At 53.6% G+C, this 24,865-nt stretch overlaps 1 protein-coding gene and 1 long non-coding RNA gene across 7 annotated transcripts in view; one reads left to right on the top strand and one right to left on the bottom strand.

Moving 5' to 3' along the window:
• Positions 1-1,518: 1,518 nt before the first annotated feature.
• Positions 1,519-24,865, top strand: part of IQSEC3 (IQ motif and Sec7 domain ArfGEF 3) — a 100,748-nt gene continuing 77,401 nt past the window's right edge. For all 6 annotated transcript variants that reach the window (XM_049694812.1, XM_049694811.1, XM_049694815.1 and 3 more), the window contains exon 1: positions 1,519-2,645. In XM_049694812.1, coding sequence (XP_049550769.1) covers positions 2,113-2,645 — 533 coding nt within the window. In that variant the 5' untranslated portion in view covers positions 1,519-2,112. The remainder of the gene's footprint in view (positions 2,646-24,865) is intronic.
• LOC125960532 (uncharacterized) lies at positions 2,634-12,981 on the bottom strand. Its single transcript, XR_007470291.1, has 3 exons — positions 12,471-12,981; positions 9,616-9,752; positions 2,634-4,183 (listed from the first exon to the last, which is right to left on the bottom strand). It is a non-coding gene; the product is annotated as an uncharacterized LOC125960532 (long non-coding RNA).

Here is a 24,865-nt window from a genome sequence, read left to right as displayed (position 1 = left end):
CCAAGCGATTCCAACACAGCAGGACTAATATGGGGCCCAGAAATCTGCATTTTAAACCAGCTCCATAGAGAATTATGCTGCAGGCTGTTTTGCTTATAGAAACGGTATTGGTTTCTATGAACACCCAACTCGTATTTAGACAACAAATCAACTAGGCAAGCAAAGAAAATTCAGAAGAAAAGTGTTTGAGTTTTTGTGGGCCCTCATCCCACCCCTCAACCTCCATTCCTCAGCTGGAATACCAGTCACTACCAAAGCATCCTCCTGGAAGCTGGCTCAGCTGTGGTTAAGCTCCCTTCACGCATTCTTTACAAAAGGAAGTCTGCTAGGAAAATGGATGGGAGGAAAGCACAGTAAAAACACAAGTGCAGAGAAACCAATATATTTATTTGCAGAGCACAGATCCTTTCCCATAATGTCATTCAAGTCTGGCACCAGACGGGCTTGGCTGGCCCAGCTCACGGGACACGTGGTACCAACAGATATGCCTACTCTGGGGGGGGAACAGCAGGTCCATAGGGAGGCTGGTGGCCCACCTCGGTGGAAGATACAACAGTACAACAGATATGCTAAAGGTACTCATAGCCCAGAGGAAAGGGTCATTTTTTTGCCAGATTGGATTGAACGGAGGTGCTCTATTTCCATTCCTTAGTCTTTTCCTGCTGCCTGACATATCTCCCCTGTCTTCCTCTGTTCTACCTGTTGAAACACTTCGCATCCTTCAAGGCCCAGCTTGAATAACACCTCCGCCTTATCAGATCACCATAGTCAAACACAACTTCCCACTCCCCCGAACTCCTGTGGCACTTGGCTTGAAGAGCCCTTACGGAAATTTTGATTGGTATTTTAGATATTCATGTGCATGCTCTATCTACTAGGTTGTAATCTTGATTATAGAAACTATAACTTATGGTCCATGCTAGGGCTAAACTACATAGTTCCTAGTACGTTACCTGGCACTTAGTGTGTGTTTTATGTACGTGTATTGTAGAAAGTAATGAATGATTCAGTCCATGCGGATTCCTATCTCTGAGCTTTTGCTTATGCCGTTCCCCCTTTCTAGAAAATCCTTCCCACTTCAAGTGTTATTCCCTCCAAGGAGCCTTCCCAAATCCCCAAGCTGTTGGGCTCCTATAGCGCTCTAGGCAATCTCTATCTTATCACTTACAACCACCACCTTCTATGGAAATTAAATATTTATTACCTGTTTCTCCTACTTAATCAGAAGCGTCAAGAAGCCAAAGAGTCCGTCCTAGTCATCCTTATCTTACCACCACCTAGCACAGTGTTCGGTGTAGTATGCATTTCATAAATATTTTTCAAACAGAATGCTCTCTTAAGAAGTTTCTGGAAGCATTAGCCCTGTGACACAGAGGCCCGGTTTATTTAGTCTGTGTTCCCATTAGAGTGGCCCAAACTGTCCTGAGGTCTCATGCCCAGACAAAATCCAGCGGAAACAGCCTTCCCACCCGAACTTTCTCCTTGGCTGGAGGGGTAGGACCGGATGTTCGCTGGGGTCCCTTACTGTCCTCTGATCCCTCCGATCCAGGGAAGCCCCCAGCAGAACAGACTGCCGAGCGTGTGGCCTCTCCTCACAAGGTCTTTAAGGTGGACCCTCGTCCTCTGGGATGACTGGACATAGGAAAAAGAACCCGTGACCTTTCAGACCCCTTCTCTCTCCTTTCACCACCTTTCCTTTCTGCGCTTCCTCGTTCTCCCAGCCGCTCTCCTCCTCCTCTTTCCGCATCTGCTTCTGCTCTCCTACCGGTCCCACCGCACTCTCCCGGTGCCGCTGCTTCCGCCTGGCCGGCTTTCCCTTTCTCGCCAGTTCCCGCTCATCCATCCCGGGTCCCTTCGTTTATCCTGCTCCTCCGCCAGCCCTGCAGGAAGCCGAGACTCCTCACGAAGCTTAGAGGTGGGAGGTGGAGGGGAGGGGTGGGCCCTGGCGCCGCGGTCCCGCCCCTCGTGCGTGTGTGAATGTCTGTGTGGCGGTGACGCGGCGCCGGCGGAGAGCGAGGCGAGCGGATCGCCGGGGCTGCTCGGCTCCTGCGCGCCCTCGCGCTCCCCGCCGCCCGCCCAGGCGCAGGCAGGGCGCAGGCGGCGGCGGGCGGCATGGAGAGCTTGCTGGAGAACCCGGTGCGCGCCGTGCTCTACCTCAAGGAGCTCACGGCCATCGTGCAGAACCAGCAGAGCCTCATCCACACGCAGCGCCAGCGCATCGACGAGCTGGAGCGGCGGCTGGACGAGCTAAGCGCCGAGAACCGCAGCCTGTGGGAGCACCAGCAGCTGCTGCAAGCCGTGCCTCCGCCCGGGCTCGTCCCCCCGTCACCAGCCCCGCTGCCGGCCACCCCGGCCACCGCCGCCTCCGGGGCCCAGGAACAGCTCCGGGACCACGGACAGCTCCCGCCCACCGCGCCCGAGAAGCCCCCGCTTCAGCACCACGGACAGCTCCTGGCGCAGCCCCAGCCGGGCCCCAGCGGCAGGGCTCACGCATCCCAGCCGCCCCACCACCACCCGGCGGGGCCAGGGGCCGTCGCCGACAAGGAGAAGGAGCGTCCCCAGAGCTGTTGCGCCGCTGCTGGAACCCTCCTTCAGCACAAATCCCCCGCCGCCCTCGGCAAGGGCGTCCTGAGCAGGAGACCCGAGTGAGTGGGGAAGGCGGCACGGGGACCAACGTGCCGGGAGGAAGGGCAGCAAACGGGCGTGAGGAGGGGACAAGGGGGAAGTGGGGTGCACCCGAGACTGAAGGACTAGGGCCTTCAGTGTGCTTGCGGGGAGAAGTGTGTCAAGGAGGCTTGGGGGAAAGGAGGGAATGATATCAGTGTCTGAGAGGGCTTGGGAGGTGTTGGAGCAAACGGGAGTATCCCAACCATCACTGGGGGCAGAGGAGGAAAGAAATGAGGGTTATTGGAAACTGGCAGATTTTAAAGGGGACAAGACTGGGGGGCAGATTAAACTGAAGAAAAGAGAACAGTTGAAGAATCTTTTCAAGTTAGGAAAAATCTGGATGGGAGTTTGGGTAGTAAAATTATTCGAATGGAGAGTGAGCTATGAAAAAGCCAGAGGCTTGGCAAAGAGACGTGTTGAGAGCTTTGAAAAGGGCAGGGTCCAGGAACAGTAGACCTGGGGTCTGAGGGGATTCAGAAGGCAGAGCACAAGGCTGAGAGGCACGATGATGTGAGAAGGCGGGGGGCTGGAGACAGAGGAAGAGGAAGGGTGGGAGAAAGCGTTTCCCAGAGGAACGAGGTGGCTCTTTAAGTGATGCAGTGGGAGTCCAAGCCAGCAGTGGCTCATTTGGACACGCTTACTCTGCTCTGACCTGAGTGGGCACCTTTCTTCTGAATGCCCACAGACCCAGAGGGGTGCAAGGTAACAACCCACCAGGCCCATAGACGGTCCCTTTATAGTGTCAGGATTCAGTCTGGTTACAGCTTTCTCCTCTGACTCAAGGAGGATTTCTGTGCTGGGTGTTAGCAATCGTGGAAAGGGGATAATGATGAGAGAGACAGTTGGCTTGCGGAGATGGTATTTGGGTGGAATTCCTGTTTAAATCTCTGTTGTGGCTGGTGACTGCAAACCTTGCTTCCCCTTGGTTATTTGGTGATGACTGGAATCCCATGTTAGGTCCAGAGAGAAATATGCTCATTAGCCCCTGATGAGAAACTCTAGGACTTCAAGCTCTTTCTTTATGCCCAATGTCCATGAACTAGAGATATGGGGAGAAGAGATGAAAGAGGATTGGAATATTCTCTCCTCTGTATTGGGAAGGCTGTGACCAAGTCAGCTTCCTTTCTCTCATTAGACAGGTGATAGAAGAACACCTCACGGGAAATCAGAACCTAGTCAGCGCCTGCCCCTGACGATGGGGATGCTAAGGGAGTTGGGAGAGGGGGTGGGAAGGGTGGAGAGCCAAGAATCATCTTCAGCAGCCTTGGCGTGCTTTAGTCTAAGGCTACTTGTGAAGACTTGATGTAGACTCATTTTCTCCTCGCATCTACTGCAGATTTAGACAAGTTGGGTCAGGACACAGGGTAGATTTGACCAGAACTTCGGGTCCTTAGGCAGAAGATCCAGGATGATCTCGTAGCATTTGATGCAAGTCCCAAGAAGATGTGGTTTTCCTTCCTACCTTCCTCAATGGCCCATTTGCCCTTCCTTCAGTTTAATGGTTTTCTTTCCTTATCTGGCAGAAAAAGCAGAAAGTCAGTTTTCCCTCAGTGCCCATGGCTCAGTAAGAGGCAAAAGGCAAAAAAAAAAAAAAAAAAGAAAAAAAAATCCAAGATACTATGTGGCTTTTTCCCCAAATACGGGCAGCTATTCCATTCCATTTCCCGGGGGTAGCCACGGCTTCGTGGGAATTGTGCTTCTTCACCTGATTCCGCTCCTCACGCCCTTTGGTGTCTCCCTCCTCCTCCACCACGTCCCCACATTCTTTGCATCCCTTCAGGGGACTGTGTGGGCAAGACCGGTTGAGGAAAGATCATTTTTCTTGGATAAGGACTTTGCTGTGGCCCCCAAGGTGGCTTAAAGAGCCCAAACTCTCCTGCTCAGGTGCTCTTGCTGGGAATCCAGGGATTTTAGGAATCACCTGGATTCCTACCCATCCTCACATGTCAAAACTGGAGAGAAACCGTCATGTCCTCATCTTTCCTTCTCCCTTGTCCTGCTTTTGCTTCCCAAGGGAGCAGAACACAAATAAGTAGTTAAGATGGTGGAAGAGAGTGGAAGTTTTGGAAATCTTTCACGCGGGAAGTTGTGCCAGGCACCAAGAGGTTAAACCCAGCAGTAACTCCTTCCTTTCTCCAGATCCTCCAGCTTTTCCCCCCTGCTCCCCAAGCCCGGACACCCAGAGACTTAGGGAGCTCAGACACGCATGCCTCCTCACTCTTCCTGCAGCTCCCTCCCCACTCGCATGGGAAATCATGAACATCAAGACGGATTGAATGCCCTTTGGACCACCCATTTCTTCCCACTGTTTTGCTTAACTTCAGTCCAAGTTTCCCCCCCAGAATCTCAGGAAGGAATCATCTTTGCTGACTACGTGTTTAGCCCCACCCTGCTCTCCACCCACGACCCCAATTTTGCACGTCTTGTCCTCCTCTGCCCAGCCTCTCAGTGGTGTAGGGCTAGATGCAGGCGGCCGGCAGGGGCACCTCTCCATGGATCGGGTGACATGGGGAGAGGGAGAGCTGAGCCAGCAGCCCTCTCCCTGGGGCCTCTCCTGGGGATCTCCCTGATGAATCAGTTCTCTACTGGGCATGCTGACGTAGGAGGAAGAGCCAGCGGAGGGGGTCCCTGGGTCATAATTTTGCTGAAATCCGTTCTCATTTCTTACTTCCCCTTCTCTGGACTCATCAGGTTGAGAATGCAGCTCTGGTGAGGTTGCTGAGGGGTGGGTGAGGGTTACCAGGGGCCAGGCAGCGTGAGATGCATAATCTCACTGCACGGCTTATCTCTTAGCCCCAGAACTCATCTTCCTCCCCAAATCCAGGAGAGGCAGGAGCCCTGGGGACCCTGGGGCTGGGAAATAATAGATTGTTTAGCTGTCATCAGATCTGCATTAACATGCAACCTGGCCTCTCTCCCTCCTTCAGCTGAGGGAGCTACTGAAGGTGATGGCCTTGGAGGTCGGGCCAAGGAAGCAGCAACACGGGTGTGGGTGAGCTCGAAGGCATGACAGAAGAACAACACCCAAGGGGTTAAAATTCTTTCTCTGCTGCTTCCTGGCTCTGGCTAAACTCCAGCCCCCACTGCCTTTGCCTCTTAATGAGAGCAGCAATCTAGCTTCCTCCTCTTTATTTCTTCAATCAAGGCTCGCAGCATCTACGGAATTGATTACCCCTTTCCTGGCTGGAGCCAGAGCCTCAGCTTGACCTGGCAAAAACCCCCTCCGCGTCATGGAAGCACACGACCTGACCTGAAGCTCCTGGCTTCAGTGTGGCCACAACTTCTCTGTCTGAGCACATGTTGGTCCACCCACCCAGCCGTGCATTAGAGCCAGTGGATTCCAGAGTCTGCCCAAGTCCCCAAGCCCACAGGCAGAGGATTACCGGAGGGTGGCAAAGATTCTTGCCTTATAATTCAAATTCAGCACCTACCCTGGGCTCCCTACCTCCAAGGCACCATGAAGTCCGAATAGCTCCCGTGTTCTCCTCTTCCTCCCTTGTCTTTCTTTACACCCTTCCTCTTCCTCCCTACTTTCCCCCTTCTCCTTTTCCTTCCTTTGCTCTTACCCTCCTTCCCTCCCCTCAAATATGTTCCCTCTCCTGTATTTTCTTCCTTCCATCCTTTGCTTCCATTTAAGCTGCGTAGGGAGGTCTCCTCCTCTCTGCTCCCATCCTAAGCATAAACTGAATCTTGAGTCATCTTTTGAGCACCACGGTCTCATGGTACCTGGAGGCCGGGGCACGGCTGGAAGACCACTGGACGTGCTTTTTAGCCTGTTGTCTGAGATGCTGATTGGAGCCGGCATCTCTGCTCCTACTGAGTCAGGGTTGTCTGCCTGGAGGTGGCAGACAGCCAAGACTGGCCCCTCCTGGGAGCTATTAAGAGAGCATGACGGTCTGTCTGTCAGTCAACTCTACTGTATCAAGCGTCCGGTCCGTTCAAAATCCTGCACTCTGTGCTGCAAAAAGACAGGAAAGATGCCGACAGTCCTTGCTCAACACACTCGAGACACAGATCTAGAAACATCTAAATAAGTGGAAGCAGACTGCAGGTGCCCAGAGCCATCCTCTACCAGAACAGAATGGGGTTAAGAGGGTGAGCGTACAAAGCATGTTCAGAGCCCAGAGAGAAGGTTTCCTTGGTTGGCGTCAAGGGCTTATGTCAAGAATAGCGAGAACCAAGGAGAGCTGGAAGGGGGACGGAGCCGGGAGGAGCCGATCCACAGAGATGTCTGTGCTACGCGTGCTCACCATCCCACCCTCTGACCCTCCCCCCATCATCCCTCCCCCCCGCCCCCCGACCAGGCTAAACCCATCAACGTGGGAAGGAGATCTGGTGCCGGGGTCCTTTCTGCCTTGCGGCCAAAAGCCCTTCTTGCTGAGGAAGCAACGTTACTGCCTGGCTCCCTGGCCTGCCTGTCCTCCTTCTCTTTCCTGTCTCAGCGAGGAGAGAACTTCGGGCTGCTCACCTGGAAAAGGGGGCCGAATGAAGGCTCACTGAGAGGAGGGCGTGGGTGTCTTTTGCTCACTCAGCAGCTGGTACGGAGCAGGCACTGGTGACGATCTGCTGTCCCCTGCCTCTCCGAGGGCCTGGACCAGCGTTCTTCCCTCCCTCTCATCCAAAAAGAAACCAGTCACCCTGGCCTCAGGAAAACCCGACGGCCTCCCTGCTGCTCAGCAGCCCGTGTGCCTCACTCCCCAGCCATCTCCTGCCTAGCCGGAGCCCTTCCTGGGCCCACACAGGCAGCACCAGAGGCCCTTGCACAGGCATTTGGCGCGTCTTCCTCTTGGCCTGAAACCCAGTGGGAGGAGCAGCAGTTGGTCCTGCTGATTAAGCAAATATCTATGCGGCCTGAGGATCACTTATGAAAAACGGCAGATGGGGGTCAGGTCTGGTGGGGGGAGAGTGAATGAAAGGGAGGGTGACATGAAAAAGTGGGGAGAGCCAGGACAAGCAGCTGGACCCTGGTCTGGAAAGAGGCCTGGATCTTGGATTGAAATCCCACGTAAGGGGTTTCTTAGTAAGAGGTCCTGGGGATGCTTTCATTGCATCTGGCAGATCCCCAAATGCAAGGCCATCTGGCAGGATCTCCGAGGCTTGGGCCACTGCAGCGCCTTCCTCCTCTGCTTCTGGAAAAGCACAAAGCGCGGGTTCCCACACGGGTTGCTAAGGGTTTTGTTTTCACGCAGGAATGGAGTGGTCCTCTCCATTTCAGGCAATGAGGGCATTAGCAAGCAGAAAGGGGCAGGAGTAGAGCGAGGGAGAACGTAGGCTGTTCAGGCCACGAGGAACTTAAGGAAACCATAGAATCACAGAATTTTCAAGATCTAGGTGGTTCAGAACATGGGCTTTGGAGGTAGGCATACCTGGGTATGAATCCTGCTCTACCACCTACCAGCTGGGACACCTTACATTCATGGTGTACCTTCTTTGAGCTGTGGTTTTTTCATTTATGATATGAAGAATAATATCTACTTTAAAGGGATGTTTTAAACTTTTTTTTTTTTTTACTGTTTCAGGCACAAAGTAAGTGCTCAATATATTGTAACATTTCTCTGGATAAAGAAACCAGGGCCCAAGGCTCAGCCAGAGTTAGACCATAGCTATCGAGGAGAACACAGGTTCAGCATTCCTTCAGGAATTCTTCCAGGCCACCTATCTAGAGTGACCTTGCCTCAACCACTCCCCTACCTCTGGACAGTGTGCACCGAAGCTATTCCAGATATGTGAATGGGCGCTTGCCTTCAAATGCAGCTAGGCAGGATCACCATCCCTTAGTGATCTAGAATGAGGTCTCACAACCGTAGAGCTGGGAACTGCTTCCTTAAGCCCAACCTAAATTTCTTCGGTTGCATTTTCAGATTGTTTGCACTTCTCTTAAGGACACTGAAGGGATCTGAGTTACCACCCAACACCCCGTGGGGATGAGAATGACCTCATCCATTTTCTAAATGGGGAAACTACAGTCTCATCTAGTACGCAGACGTGACAAGGACAAAAGTGGAGAGTGGGGGACTGGAGTCTGAACCAGGAGACTGCCTCCCATTTGCTGGAATGAGAGCTAAATCCATGGCTCCAAATTCTTCCATCCCGGGAATGGAAAGGACAAGGTAGAACCGCACTTTGCAGGACTCTGAGGTCAGAAAGTGAGACACAACAGCAGGGAGGGGCCGAGAAAAGGGGAGGCCTGACCCGATGCGGGGTTCTGGTGGAGGCTAGGGGGAGGGTGGCTGGAGGAGGACTCTGATTTTCCTGGTCAAGCCCAGAGTAAAGGAGTTTCTTCTCATAAGGGCTCTGTTAGATGAAATACCTTCTAGAAAACACAAAACAAACGGAAAAGAAAGGGTGGCAAGGTGGTCGTGGCTGTGGCTGTGTGTGTGTGTGTGTGTGTGTGTGTGTGCGCGCGCGCGCGCTGAGACACGGCGTGGGGCAAAGGCTGTCGTGCTGTTGCTGTTTGGAATATCCCATCTGGAGGGTTATGTAACTCTGTGATGTTAATGCCTGGGCTGTGCTGAGCGCTCCCTTTCCGTGCCAGCTGGGGCCCGGGCTCTGTGGACAGGGGGCCTGCAGGCCTGTCCAAGTCCAGAGATGTGCCCCCCTGCCCCACACCCTCACGCTGTACGGTGGCAGGTCATTTCCTCTGGGCCACAGCTGCAGGGGCTGGAGGGCCTTAGGAGCTGCACCAGGGTCCCCCAGCCCCTCTGGGGAGTCAGGTGAATGTCAGAGCTGGAAAGGTCCTGTTAGGTCATTTGGACCGAACTTCTCATTTGGCAAACGAGAAAACTATGGCCCAAGACAGAAGTGACTAGTGCTTCCAAACTGGTTAGTGGCCGAACTAGGTATAGAACTCAGCTTCTCTAAACTCTTCATCCAGTACTCTCGTCAATATAGTGGGGGAACAAGAGGACCAGTCAGGACTGCTCCGTGGGTGTGCGTGGCCAAACTTACCGCGAGTTATGGGGGCTTCAGGCATTCCACGGGGGTCTCGCTGCCTTCCAGAATATCTCGCCTATGCCAGCAATTCTACACGTAGAGATTCCTTTGGGTACTTCAAGGTTATCCCCCTTGTTAAAATGCAAATTCTCCTAGGACAGGAGAAAAACCAACACATTTATTAGATTTATTAGACATTATTAGACTATTAGACTGTTGTACTTCAGCATGAGAGAGTTCATCTGAGCAGTTTCTGAAGGGCGGGTTTGATAAGGGAGGAGGATGCCTAGCGGCCAGGGCAGCAGGCTTATAAGGCATTGAAGGGCTCATGGGGGACGCTGTTGACAGTCTAAACGGTCTTCACCTCCACTGTATTTTGCAGAGAATTAGCACTGCCTTGCCTGGGCCTGGTAAGCAAAGGGCAGGGACCCAGGGCACTCACTCCCACACTGGCTTGTCTTGAAAAAGTAATTATCTGGGCTGGAGAAGGAATACTTCCCCAAGGAGCTTCATGTGTAAAAGTCATAACGCAGGAATTTAAGGAGCATCCTGGTGCTTGGTAAGCACTTTTGATCCTTTCTAGGCTCTTAAAATAATTTTTTTTTTTTTTTTTTTTTGTGGTACGCGGGCCTCTCACTGTTGTGGCCTCTCCCGCTGAGGAACACAGGCTCCGGACGCGCAGGCTCAGCGGCCATGGCTCACGGGCCCAGCCGCTCCGCGGCATGTGGGATCTTCCTGGACTGGGGCACGAACCCGTGTCCCCTGCATCGGCAGGCGGACTCTCAACCACTGCGCCACCAGGGAAGCCCTTAAAATAATTTTTTGGGTGGCAACATTTCACACAGCTCTATTGGGGTTTGTCATGGTGGGGATGGATAGCATGGGGGACGGAGGCCAACTCAACACCCAGTAGGTGTGTGATGAGTAATGCTGGGAGGAATAAACTCTCAGTGCGTAGGGCACAGGCACGCCCATCCACGCTTGAGTGGAGGGAGCGGGTATGGAGTCAGGGCTGAAGAAGGTCTCAGCTGGAGGGAGTCCCACCAGGGGGTGGGCTGTGCTCTGGCCCACGAGCACAGTTTCTGCAGCTGAGCACCTGGGAAATGCTGGATCAGAGGCTTAGCTCTTAAGGCCATCTGGGGAGTGAGGGGGACCTGGGTGCCCATTGCAGCTAACAGATCCCACCTCAATTCTACCGGTGAGCATGGAGAGCCCTCCTCCCGCTCTGCCCCCAGCCTCTGCCCAGTCCAGTCTTTACCCTGGGGAGCTGCATTAAGAATGAAGCATGAGGGACCTCCCTGGCGGTCCAGTGGTTAAGACTCCGCACTTCCACTGCAGGAGGTGCAGGTTAGATCCCTGGCTGGGGAACGAAGATCCCGCCACGGCCAAACAAAAGAATGAAGCATGAGAAAGCCCTTGGAGTGTTTCACCTCAGACACCCACACACACGGCCTGTCAGCAGGTTGAACCAGAAATGGAAAATGGACCTATGAGGATGGGAGGGAGAGGAAGCCGGAATCACAGCCATGTCTCCAGGTAGAAAGAGACAAAGGAGAGCTGGATTCTGGGGTCCCACTCTGGCCTGGGAGAAGCAACAGGAAGCAGCAGCAGGCTCCAGGCCTCTCCTCTTTCTCTGCCAGGCAGTGGCGTCAGCTCTGGTCAGGGAGACGTTAGGACCCTGCCGGGAGGCGACTAGATGTGAGTCCAGCGTGGCTGCGTTTGTGGGACTGAGGGGGTGCGTCTGAGTGTGGGTGAGCGTTTTCCTGACTTGGGCTGGGGGACAGGGGTGAGGATCCCACCACACAGCACAGGCCTTCTCCCTGTCTCCCCACCCCCGGGGCTCATCTCCCTGTCAGGACTCTGGGTTCCTTCTCCTTTTCTCTGCGTGCTTGTTTCTCTCTTCTGGCCAGCCAGTTCCTCCCGTCTGTAAAGTGGGGCGAGTCTACAGTGCCCCCATGCCCCGTTTTCTACCCCTCACTCTGCCTCGAGCGTGAAGGAGACCTGGCCTCTGGAGACTGTGAGCTCCTGGGAAAAAGGCTGCCCGGACGGTGGGCGGCGTAGGGGCGAGACATCTGGGGGTCTGGTGGTGACGCATTTTGTTTGGAAGGTCAGGTACCAGCAGCAGCAAGATGCATGCCTAGCTGCAGCGTGATCTTCCCTGCACCCGACTTGGCCTAGCTGTGGCCAGGGACTGGCGCCCATGACCTCTCTGGGCTGGACAAGTCAGGTCAAACCAGCTGTCCCCCTGCCTCCAGTCAGGAATGCACTCCCCATCCCAGCAGAGAGGCAAGGGAATTCCACCATTTCTTCTGTGATAAATGATTCCAAACGACCACAATTTTCATTCAACACATCAATCCAACACAATGATTATTTAAAACAGCAACAGCAACAGAACTCTGCAGAGCAGTTGGGAATCTCTTGCCTATGTCTAGTTTCAGCGTTTCCAGTGCACAGTCTGGTCTTTACAGACGGAGATGCCCTGGTGCTTCCAAACCGGCTGGTTGGGCATCTTGGACATTCCTGGAGCTACTCAACTCATAAGAGCCCGTGGGTGAGGGCCAAAGGGAATTCCAGAGGCAGGTGAAGGCACCGTGCTGCACAGCACTGGATCGGGGTGGGGAGGGAGCCCAGAAGCTAGACTGAGGCCAGAAGCCAGGACTCCCGAGCTCCGATTGCTGTGCCCACCCTCACAGACCCCAAGTGTGAGCTTGCAGCAAACCGCTCCCCCGTCCCTGGACCTCGGTGTCCCCTCTGCCCAAAGGGGACAATCAGTCTTTGCCCGCCTTTGGGCCCCTCTCTGTCCTCAGTTCACTGAGTCTGTGGCAAAGCAGGGCTGTTCAGAGGCTGCTGCAGCAGAAAGCACTTACCTTAGATGGGCAAAGTGACTTCCAAATGGTAAGAGCCTTAGGAAGGGAGCTCAGAATCCACTCTCCATTTCGAGAAAACAAAGGAGACAGACCCTGGGGCCGGGTGTAGGGCGGCCAGGCCCCGCAGGTCGGGGAGGGCGGGGTGAATTCTGCGGGGGCTTCCCGCTCCAGCCCCCCAGGAATTTCCACGGGGCCCCCTCTGGACATTGGCGCGTCAACAGCTGGAGGGGAGCGCAAAGAATGCAGCCCCCTCCTCCCCCCGACTCGCCGGGAGCCTGGGGAAGCCCTTCCGCGGGCGGCGCATCCCATGGGCTCCGCGGGGGCGGACCCAACGAGCCGGGCTCGCGGCTGCGTGGGCGGCCTGGCGAGCGGCGGGCGGGCGGGCGGCGCGGGATCTACCCGCCAACGCGCCCCTCGGCGCTTCCCAGCGGGGGCGGCAGAGTGAGACCCACCCCCGCGCCCGGAAGCCGCGCGCCCGGCGCCCATCCCGGCGTGGCGGCTGCTGAGTCACGCGCCCGGGAAGCGCGGCCGCTGCCCCCCATCCCCCACTGCGCGCCCGGGCCCCGTGGGAGTGGGGAGGGGCGCGTCTCGCGGGTCCGCTGCTCCCCTCCCCCCACCCCCGCGGCCCTCCCCCCTAGCCTGGCGAGCCGCCCGCCCACGTCGTCTGGGAGCATCCCAGCCGCGTGCCTCCCGGGGGAGGAGCTTCCGGGCTGCGACCCCGCCCCACACCCGACAGGCCGGGCCGCTGCCCGAGGGTGCGGGCGCTGCGGGCGGGACGTGCGCTCCTGTCCCGGCCTCCGTGGATGGCTGGGGGGAGGGCCATCGCCTTGCTGGGGGAAGCCGCGGGGGCGGCTAAGAGGTTCGGGATCAGGGTGGTGTCACGGAGGTCCAGTTCTACCGAGCGTCCACCTCCCTAGCCTTCCTTGTACCCGAGTCACCTTGGCCAGAGAATCCCAGCTCCGTCTTAGCCCACCATATCTATATTTGTATTTTGTACAAGTACAAATCTTCGAGTTCTGGCCCAGCCTGTGATAACCACAGTAGCTCAGAAGGTGACCTGGGGTTTGAACCCTGACTCGGTCATGTACGAACTGTGATCCTCAGCAATGACAGCCTTGGCTTCCTTGTCTGTAAACTGGCGGTAGGATTAGTGATAACCTCCCAGGACCGCTGTGAAAATTCAGAGTTGATGCCAATAAAGCACCGAGCAACCCAGGCGCAGTGGGAACTCGAAGGACAGCAGTTATTTGGGGACCCCTCTGGCAGGAACTGGGCCAGAAAGTGATTTTTGAAGGTGGAGGCTTCCCGAGGGCTCCGAACAGGGCTCCTCCTTCCCTCCCTGACAGCCTCTCAAATATTTGAAGACAGTCATTCCCCCTCCCTGGCCTCCTGGACCGCTCCCTCCAGCCGCCTCCTTTTCTTTCCTGTGAGCACACTGACGCCTACACTTTCTGCTCCACGTGGGTCTGGGGGTGTCTCTGCCCACCTGGTCACTGGCTTCTAGCTCCCAGAACACAGCAGCTGGAGACAGCCCTGTGGCCCAGGAGGTGTGGCCCAGCCAGCGTGGGGGCAAGGAGAGTCCCTCCCTCCCCTCCCCTCCCCTCCCCTTCCCCCTCCCCTCCCCTCCCCTTCCCCCTCCCCTCCCCTCCCCTTCCCCCTCCCCTTCCCCTCCCCTCCCCTTCCCCCTCCCCTTCCCCTCCCCTCCCCTCCCCTTCCCCTCCCCTCCCCTCCCCTTCCCCCTCCCCTTCCCCCTCCCCTCCCCCCTCCCCTCCCCCCTTCCCCCTCCCCTTCCCCCTCCCCTCCCCCTCCCCCCAGCGTTGCAGGTTCTGGACCCTGCCTGGCTCTGGATGGCACCTAGGAACCCACTGGCTTTCTCGGCCCTGGGCCACACAGATGGGACCTGGCAAACGAGGTCAATGAAAGTCCCTGGGCTCTTTCTGCTGTCTTCCGCTTCTGGCCACCAGTACTTCTGCAAGTGGCTTTCATTTTAACACCCAAAGAGCTGAACTTTTCACATGGCTCCGTTGGTTTTCATTTTGTTAATCCGGTTGTGTTCTTTTTAAAAGTTAATTTACTCTTTTCAAACAGGTAATACTTCGACATAGTCCAAAATTTGAAAGATGCAAGTGTTTTTAGTGAAAAGTGTCTCCCTGCCCTTGTTTCCCACCCACTCACCCACAACCCTACCCCCATCCGCTGTCCCCAGCAACTACTGTTAGAAATTTCTTGTGCATCCTTCCAGGGGTAGTCTATGTATATTCAAGCAAATATACATATATATATACTTGTTTAGATATGTGTATGTTTCTTTTTACACAAATGGTAGTATACTATATTCCACTCTGCATCTTGTGTTTCCCCCCACCCCAATAATAATCTATCCTGGTGATCCTTCCATATTCAGTATAAAAAGAGCTGTCTCATTCCTTTCAATAGCTGTAAAGTATTCCATTGTGTGGCTGTCCTTTCTTCTCTTCTGCTGAGCGTGTAGAAGGCAAGCTCTGGGTAGCCTGCCTCTGTGTAGTCATTTGGGGTGGGCTTTTCTGAGGGTGGGGTGGGTGGTGGATGGGTAGGCAGACATTACCCAGGGGCTCCATTTGAACTTGGCCCTCCAGCTGCGACCTGCTGCTGGAGCCTCCTACAGACATTGGTAAATTGCAGTAGAAATAAGATTAAGGGAGCGGGCTTCCCTACCTGAAAACGCTTCACCACTCTTCCAGCTTGGAAGAGTTGTCTGCAGTCCTCAGGGCTGGGGGAGCTCCCAGGATATTATAATCTGGTTCAAAATGAGCTGAAAGTGAGTCCTACAGCCCCACCTCCTTCAGGAAGTCTTCCTTAACTGATCTAATAAACAGAGTTTCTCATCACCTCTTCCCCTACTTCCCACCCCGGGCTGAGCACACTCCAGTTCTTGCTAACGATGAAGTTAATTCTTCATTCCTGTGGCTTAAAAGTGCTTGTTTTCTTCTCTCCATAAGTATATGCTTACGGCGTCTGTATTCTTTCTTTCACTTAACAAATATTTATCGATTATCTGCTGTGTGCAGTTACTGTGCCAGGTACCAGGGTACAGCAGTGAGCAAAAATCCCCACATCCCTTCAAGAAGCTTATAGACAAAAAATAAACTAGATTAAGAATGAAAACAGAGTACGTCTGATGGGATAAGTGCTCTGAGGAGAAATAAAGCAGAGCAAGGGGGCCTGGGAATAAAGGGATTTGCAATTTCAGACAGGGTGCCCTGGGCAGGCCTCCTGGAGAGCTAAGAGAGCACCTGAGAGATGCCCTGGAGGAGGGGTTCTGTGCCATCTGGGGGAGGACCTTTCCTGGCGAGGCGGGCGCAGCACAGAGGTGAGTGAGGGAGCCTGTCTAGTTGTTCAGGTAAGACGGGGGCAGAGGGAGCGCAGGGAGAGTGGTCTGAGGTGAGTCAGAGACTTTGGTGGGGTGGTGGAAGGCTGGGAGCGTGCAGGGCTGCAGCAGATCCTGTAAGAGGTTCTCACCTGGTATTTCCAAATCCACCGGGCAGTGTTTGGAAGCGCGTGGGGACGTTTTAGCTGTCGCAGTGGCTGGCAGGGTTAAGGGGGGCAAAGCATTGCTCTGCTGGCATTTAGTGGGCAAAGGCCACAGCGAACGCCCTCTAGTGCTCAGGACCATTCCCACAAGGAAGAGTCTTCCTGCCCCAATGCCAGCGTTTCTTGTTGAGAAGCACTGATAGGGCCTTGGAACCTATGGTGAAGAGTTTGGCTTCCACATTAAGAAAAACTGGAAGCCAGTGGACGGTTTTAAGCAGAGAATGCTTCAAAGGGACCTCGGCTGCTGGGTTGAGAATAGACTTGAGGAAGAAGAAAGCCAGCCGGCAGCAGGGAGATAAGGTAGGAAGTGGTTGCGGAGTCCAGGTACGAGACGGAAGTAGCTTGGACGAGAGGCCATGGTAGCAAGTGGGGATAAGCAGTGAAACCAGCAGGACTTCCTGCGGGGTTAATGTGGGTATGAGAGGAACAGGAGTAGAGGATGAGTCCAAGAGTTTGGACTGAAGTTACTGGAAGGATGAGACGGGGACATCTGAGGGGGTAGCGTTTTAGCCACGCTAAGTTGGGGATGCCTGTTGTGAGATGTGCACTGGAGAGGGCTGGCAGGTCTTTGGATGGACTGGAGATAAAAATTGGGGAGGGCTTTTAAAGCCTTAGGGCTGGATGACACCACCAATGAGTGAGAAGAGAAGACCACAGAGGGCTGGTACGGAGCCTTGGAGCACGCCGGTGTCAAGAGGTGGGGATGGGAGCTGAGAAGGAGTGTCCAGAGGGAGCAGCAGGCAGCTGGAGAACCACGTGGTGTCCCAGCGAAGAGGGGTCTCAGTGAGGACGGTGCAGCAGCCACCTCCTGGAGAGGGTGAGCAGGGAGGAGAGTCCATTGTGCAGCACGGAGGTCATCCGTGACCCTGAAAAGCACAGCTTGGGTAGAGCAAGGGGCAGGGTGGAAGCTTGATTGGTGTGGGTTTAAGAGAGAAGGGAAAAGAGATTTAGACAAATCAACCCCGGGTAAAGTGTGGACCTTGACTAGGTCCTAATTCAAATGAAGCAACTGTAAAAAGATATGTTTAAGGCCATCGGGGAAATTTGAACACAGATATTGGAAGTATTGTTACTTTAGTTAGCTATAATAATGATACTGTGATATCTTTTCAAAGTTCTTACCTGTTTAGAGATACATTCTGGGTGAAATGGTATTATTTCTGGGGTATACTTTAAAATGCTCCAGCAAAAAAGATGGGGGTAGAAGACTGGCAAAAATGTATGTTTGAAATTTCTGTAAAAGGAAGTTTAGAAGGTGACAGAATGGGAGGGGCTGCAGAAAGTGAGTATAGAAAACTCTTCGGTGAATTTTGCTAGAAAGAAGAGTAAAGAAATGCGGTGGTTCCTGGAGGGGGAAGAGGGTTCAAGACAGAAGATTGTTCTTGAAGGTGGGAGCAACGGTGGCATGTTTGTCTCAGCCAACTGCGGGGACTGGCCGTCCACAGGAAAGGCCCTACACTGGACGCTGCAGGGAGACTAAGGAACACGGCCTCACTGCCTGGAGGAAAGTAATACTAATTTAATGAAAGCTAATTTTTTATCTTGCACTCACTGTGGCCTGAGCATTGTGTTATGTGCCTGACAAACTTTATCTCAATATGTCTCAATAACTTCTTTTTTTTTTAAATTTTATTGGAGTAGAGTTGCTTTACAATATTGTGTTAGTTTCTACTGTACAGCAAAGTGAAACACTTCTACGTATACATATATCCCCTCTTTTTTGGATTTCCTTCCCATTTAGGTCACCACAGAGCACTGAGTGGAGTTCCCTGTGCTCTACAGTAGGTTCTCATTAGTTATCTGTTTTATACATAGTATCAATAGATATATGTCAATCCCAATCTCCCAGTTCATCCCACCCTGCCCCTTTCCCCCCTTGGTATCCATGTGTTTGTTCTCTATGTCTGTGTCTCTATTTCTGCTTTGTAAATAAGATCGTCTATACCAATTTTTCAGATTCCACATACATGCGTTAATATACGATGTTTGTTTTTCTCTTTCTGACTTACTTCACTCTGTATGACACTCTGTCTCAATAACTTCTACGCTTGGGGGGTGAGGCACAAGAGGGTCAGGAACTGCCGCCTCCCTCCCCCTCGTTCAAGCAAACACCGTGAGGCAGCGTCCAGATTCAAGCCCAGGGGTGTGATTCTGGGGTCATTGCTCTCAGCCTCTCTCCTCCTGCAGACGATTGCAGGAACGATTGCAGGAACATGCATTCAAATGGCCTCTGCCCCGGAGACTGTCATTCAGGAGGAGGTTAGGGGAAGGAGGGCAGCCAAGTCTACTCTAAAGGAAGCTCTCAGGATTCCGATGCAGCTCCCCACTCAAGAGCCATCAGAATAGATCAGCCTGAATCGGCTATAGCTGGGGGCTGGGGAAATAATGAAAGTGTGTCGAGCTGATGAGCTGAGTCCTATCTGTACATCCATTTAACAAGTAGTTATTGAGCCCCTACTGCATGTCAGGCTCTGCTGTAGATGCTGGGGATTCACAGCGAACAAGTTAAAGACTCGGCCATCATGGAGCTCACATTCGAGAGAAGAAGACAGATGGTAAACCAGAAAAGTGACTCAGGGATATATACACTCATAAGGACTCTAAGGAAGAATAAGGGGCTGACTGGGAGGAGGGAGCTTGATAGGCAAGACCTAACTTAGGCGGTGACATCTGAGCAGAGAAATAAAGTGAAGGACAGAGTCATGGGAAGACCTGAGGGAAAACATTCTGTGCAAATGCCCTGGGGCTGGAAGAAACACATGTTCAAAGAACAGGAGGGAAAGGTGGAGAGAGAGAAAGAGAGAGAGAGAGAGGGTTGGAGGGGTCCTCCAGAGGGGTTTGTGGGGTGGAAGTTGTTTGGGTGGCGGTTTTGAGCAGGGAGCAACGTGATCCACCCCTGCAGGAAAGTCAGGGGGCTCAAGGGGCAGAAAAGGGAGAGCAGCTTGCAGAGAGAGCCCCGCAGTGCAACCCGCAACCATTTGATCTTCACTCATTTATTCAGTCTTTCTTTCAACATCCACGTACTAATTTCTGCCATGCGCTAGGCATTTATGTACGTCTTCTAATCTCGTTTTCTCCATACAATCCTAATGGGAAGGTATTATTATCCCCATTTCACAGATGTGATAAGTGAGGCCCAGAAAGGTGAAGGTGACCCACCGAGGTCACACAGCTACAGTGGTGTCTTCAAGATTCACACACAAGCTTTAGCCTCGTACACCCTGACGTAGCTATCCCCGCCCTAGGGGAGTCCCCTGCGTTGGGGACGTGCCTCTCAAGTCAAGGCCTGATTGGGAACTTGGCTCAGTGCTCAGGGACCCAGAGGCTGGTGGCTCCACGTGACACACTCATGCGACAGTTGTTCATGCTGCTGAGCTTAGCCTTTGGCCCACTCATCTCTGTCTCGCCGTGAGGACTGGGCTAGAGGACAGGCAGAGTGTCACCCACGTGTAGCCATGGATGGATGATTTGCAAGTCCCCATAGGACATCGTATCCCTCCATGGCCCACGTGGTCAGGAGGGTTCAAGGAGGGTTCACATAAGGGATGAAACATTCCTGGTCTCAGTCCTCTGTGTGTGTGTGTGTGTGTGTGTGTGTGTGCACGCGCGTGCATGTGCGTGCGCGCATCTGCACCTGCAGGGTTGCATGTGAAAATATGTATATGTGCGTGTGTGTGTCTACACAGCGAAGAGTGAGTGCATGTGCCTCCGTCACATGTGTGTGCAGGATTGTGCGTGCATAGGTTTGGGGTGTCCCCAGCCACACCAGTGGGGAGGCAGGGATCGAACGCCGCTGTTCCCAAACCTACAGCTTGCGGGCTCTTCGGGAAGCGAGCTGCCCCTGCAGTTGGAGAAGGGGCCTTGTGGACCCAGAGCACCCGTGGCTTCCTGGCTGCTCCGTGGGGCGCACGCCTAGGATGAGAGGAACTTGGCTCACTGTCCACCCCTAACCAGCTGTGTGACCTTGGGAAAACCAGACCACTTCTCTGTTCTTACCTGCAAACGGGAATAACTAGATCTGACCCATGTACAAAGATTAAAAGATGTGTGAGAAGATGCTGTATAAATGGTGAGGTGGTGGACGGAAGGGAAGAGACGGCAGCCTCGTGTGTCCAGCATGGTGCCAAGTGTGATAAGGAACACACTGGCCACAAAAGCGAAAAGAAACAAGTGGGAGGCTATCAAACTAAAAACCTTCTGCACAGCGTGGAAACCATCAACAAAATGAAAAGGCAACATTCCGAATGGGAGAAAATATTGGCAAATCATATACCGGTAAGAGGTTAATATTCAAAATACGTAAAGAACTCATACAACCCAATAGCAAAAAGTAAACAATCTGATTAAAAAATGGGCAGAAGGGACTTCCCTGGTGGTCCAGTGGTAAAGAATTCGCCTTCCAGTGCAGGGGATGCGGGTTTGACCCCTGGTCGGCGAACTAAGATCCCACATGCTGCGGGGCAACTAAGCCCGCCTGACACAACTACTGAGCTCACATGCCTCAACTAGAGAGGCTGCGTGCCGCAAACTACAGAGCCCACGTACTCTGGCACCCGTGCGCTACAACTAGAGAGAAGCCCGCACCGCGATGAAGAGCCCACACTCCACAACGATAAAATGATCCCGCGTGCCTCAACGAAGATCCAGGGTGCCACAACTAAGACCCGATGCACCAAAAGAAAAAAAAAAAAAAGGCAGAAGACCTGAATAGACATTTTTCCAAAGAAGACAGACTGACCAATAGACACATGAGAAGATACCCAACATCACTGATCATCAGGGAAATGAAAATCAAAACCACAATGAGATGCCACCTCACACCTGTTAAAATGGCCTTCATCAAAAGGGCAAGAAATAAGTGCTGGTGAGGGTGTGGAGAAAAGGGAACCCTCTTGCACTGTTGGTGGGAAGGTAAACTGGTGCAGCCACTACGGAGAACAGTACGGAGGTTCCTCAGAAAATTAAAGATACAGCTACCATATGATTGAGTAATTCCACTTTGGAGTATTTAGTCAAAGGAAGCGAAAGCAGGATCTGGAAGAGATATCTGCCCTCCCATGTTCATTGCAGCACTATTTACAATAGCCAAGTTATGGAAACAACCTAAATGTCCATCAATGGGTGAATGGATAAAGAAGATGTGAGATATATATATTCCACACAGTGGAATATTATTCAGCCGCGAGAAAGAAGGAAATCCTGCCTTTTGTGACAACATGGACAGACTTGAGGGCATTATGCTAATGAAATAAGTCAGACAGAGAAAGACAAATACTGCATGGTATTACTTGTATGTGACTCTTAAAAAGAAAAAAAGTCAAACTCATAGAAACAGAATGTAGAAAAGTGGTTGCCGGGGACGGGGGGTGGGATGGGAGAAATAGTGAGAGGCTGGTGAAAGGGTACAAACTTTCAGCTGTGAGATGAATAAGGTCTGAGGAGCCGATGTAAGGCATAGTTAATAACGTTGTGTTGCATAATTGAAAAAAAAAAAAAGAAGACTGCACTAGACCCAGGCAGACTCTGCCCTCAGCCCAGCAAACATTGAACAAGTAATCAGTGGCCAGCCCGGTGCATGGGATGGTGATGCAGATACCCAAGATGTGGAGTTTGCCGTTTGATTGGGAAATAGAGCATCTCGTTCAAGAATGGAGCGACCTCTAGTTACTAGGACGGTGGGCTGTGAGCTGAACATTTTCTCGTTTAGCTAACTCTAAAGGCACTCAGGCTTCCTGTTCGGTCCACTGCATGCCCCAGCCTCTGCTGTGGCAGCAGTATACCCTGGGGCTGGGCCCAGGCCTCTGCCTTACCTGTGAAATGGGGGGCAGCATCTCTGCCTCTCCAGTCCGTCGTGTTGTGTGTGTGGCCGTGGGTTCCTGGCAGGCAGTGTGGACATGATGCGTAGACAGGCAGGCAGGCCGTTGTGGAGTGTCCGCTGTCTTCTGGGCTCCACGGCGACTCTGAGTGTGGAGGAGACGGTTTTCCTGTTGGGGATGGGATGCCTTGATGCCCTCTTCAGGAAGCGTGAAAAGGAGATGGGGCTGCTCTTTGCAGTTTGAATTGGGTGGAAACTTTGCAAAACCCGCACAGGAGTGAGTCCAAGCCGCTTCCTCTCTCTCCGCAGAGGCCCCTCGTCTGTGCCGTGTAAGGGCCGTGAGAGTGTCCACCTGGCAGGGGTACTGGGTGTGGAAAAGCTGTAGTCATTCCACTGAAATCAGATTCAGAGACTGGTCTCTCCCTGAAGCGGCTTACAGTCTAGTGAGGAGGGAAAAGCCCACAGTCCACAGGTGAGAGCTGTTATGAACCAGCCCAAGACCTGGTGCCTGAAAAGCACCCCGGGTCCGAAAGCAGCAACAGCATCTGTGTGCGCAGAAATCTCTCGCCGGGGCGGCTCTCCTGCGCGTGGCGGTGGTTGGCCGGGCCTGACTGCCCGGAAAGCTCACTTTCAGGGTGCTCACGAGCACTGCCTGGCCGGCTGCTGTTGGCGCTGGCCCCGTTCCTCTCCATGGATTCCTCCCCGCAGGGTTCCTTCGATCACCACGAAAACCACCGGGCAGACCACTTCCCTGGAAGCCAGCGGCTGGGGTGTTTCAAGAAGGAAGGTTGGGCTGGGAAAAGTTGAGTCAATGAGGAACTGAGAAGGTCCCGCTGGATTGGCAACCAGATCTCTGGGGGACTCCCTGGGGGGCTCCCTGGGGAAAGCTCTGCTAGGGCTCCGGGGAGGAAGTGCGTCCCAGCTGGTTGGCAGAAGATCAAGGTGAAAGGAAGCACCTGCAAGCAGACAGCTCTTCCTGGGAGGCAGTAGAAGATGGGGGGGAGGCAGTTGTAGGGAAAAATAGTGTTTCTGTGATGAGAGATTTGATGAGCAAAAGCCTGTGCCAATGACAGCATTGAAGACCAGCGGGGGAGGAGAGGGCCTGATGACGGGACTTGGAGAGGAGGGAGCACCCCTCTCCTGAGATGGAAGGGAGAGAGGCAAGGGTGGCAGAGGGGGACATTAATAACAGCTGACACAGGGACTTCACTCCCAATGCAGGGGGCCTGGGTTCGATCCCTGGTCAGGGAACTAGATCCCGAAACTAAGAGTCCACATGCCACAACTAAAAAGGATCCTGCATGCCGCAGCTAAGAACCGGCACAACCAAAATAAATAAATTTTTTTTTTTTTTTTGGTACGCGGGCCTCTCACTGTTGTGGCCTCTCCTGTTGCAGAGCACAGGCTCCGGATGCGCAGGCTCAGCGGCCATGGCTCACGGGCCCAGCCGCTCCGTGGCATGTGGGATCTTCCCGGACCGGGGCACGAACCCATGTGCCCTGCATCGGCAGGCGGACTCTCAACCACTGCGCCACCAGGGAAGCCCATAAATATTTTTAAAAAAGGAAAAAAAACCAGCTGACACTTATTAAGCACTTATTGTGTGCCAAGTTCTATTGTAAGTGCTTTGCGTGTCTTAACTCGTTTCACCCTCAAAACGCTTTAGAGAAGTTCTATTGTTAACCCCATTTATAGATGAGGAAACCAAGGCAAGGCTGTACCGAGGAGTTAGGCAGGATGACGCAAGGAGTCTTACTCCAGGAAGTGAGAAAAGGAGGGCCGAGGTGGGCCACCGCTGGGAGGGCGGCCAGCAGCTCCTCTCAAGACCACTGCAATGATCGGAGAGATGCAGCAGCCTTAGTAATCGCAGGAGGAGGGCTTTTGCTTAGAAGAATACTTTCCCAGTTGTTGCTTTTTTTATAAATTTATTTATTTTTGGCTGCATTGGGTCTTTGTTGCCGCGCGTGGGCTTTCTCTAGTTGCCGTGAGCGGGGGCTACTCTTTGTTGTGGTGCGCGGGCTTCTCATCGCGGTGGCTTCCGTTGTTGCTAAGCCTGGGCTCTAGGTGCATGGGCTTCAGTAGTTGTGGCTCGCGGGCTCAGTAGTTGTGGCTTGCGGGCTTAGTGGCTCCGCGGCATGTGGGATCTTCCCGGACCAGGGCTCAAACCCGTGTCCCCTGCATCGGCAGGCGGGTTCTTAACCACTGCACCACCAGGGAAGTCCCTCCCAGTTGTTCTTTTAAACAAGGAAACTTATTCCCCCAGCCCCCAAATCAAACCCAATGGGCGTCTCTAACACATAATCTGACCAAATCAGAGCTGCCCTGGTTGAAGTGGAAGGTCCATGCCCTGCCTTCTCCACTTGCCTCCTGACCTCAGGGGGGGTCCTGGGGCAGCCGGGGGTGCCCTGAGTTTCCTCAGGGCACAGGAGAGAAGCACAGCGTTTCCGTAAGACCAGACTTGTTCATATGAACGTTCAAAGAGCCAGCAGCGTGTTTTCAGGGGAAACCTCTCTGAAAAGGAGAGGCAGGCAGTTCTTTTCCCAGTCTCTGTGACCCCTATTCCTTGGCGGCGGAGGTGTGGACTAGATGACCTTTAGAGCTCCCCCAGAGGAGACTGAGCAGAGAAGGAAGGAGAAGCAAAGCCTGGTGAGAGGGAGGCCCATGCGAGCTTTCAGCCTTGCTCGGGGCACTGGAGCCCGAGGGCCTACCAGACCAGGGTGACATTTCTGTAGCTTTTTGCCCCTGGCTGCTGGGACATCCGTCATCACCTGCCTTATTAAGACCTTTCCAAAGCTTTCTGAGGAGGACTGTGCAGTTGCCCACGGCACCAAGGAGCAAGGGAAGTCCACCCCTTCCTCTGTGCCCCGGGGGCCTGCAGGAGGAGTGGGGGGCCGGGAGGAGGGAGGGGGGATGGCGCCTGGTAGGTCTCTGATGGCAGCAGAGCTGGGGCTGCGGAGCCCCTCGTTGGCTCACACCGGTATCAGTAATAGTCATTATAAGATTGTGCATC

This window comes from Orcinus orca, chromosome 11 (genome assembly GCF_937001465.1).
Source record: "Orcinus orca chromosome 11, mOrcOrc1.1, whole genome shotgun sequence".
Taxonomy (NCBI): Eukaryota; Metazoa; Chordata; class Mammalia; order Artiodactyla; family Delphinidae; genus Orcinus; species Orcinus orca.
The sequence above is the reverse complement of the archived record's forward strand: the minus strand, read 5'-3'. Positions and strand labels throughout refer to the sequence as shown.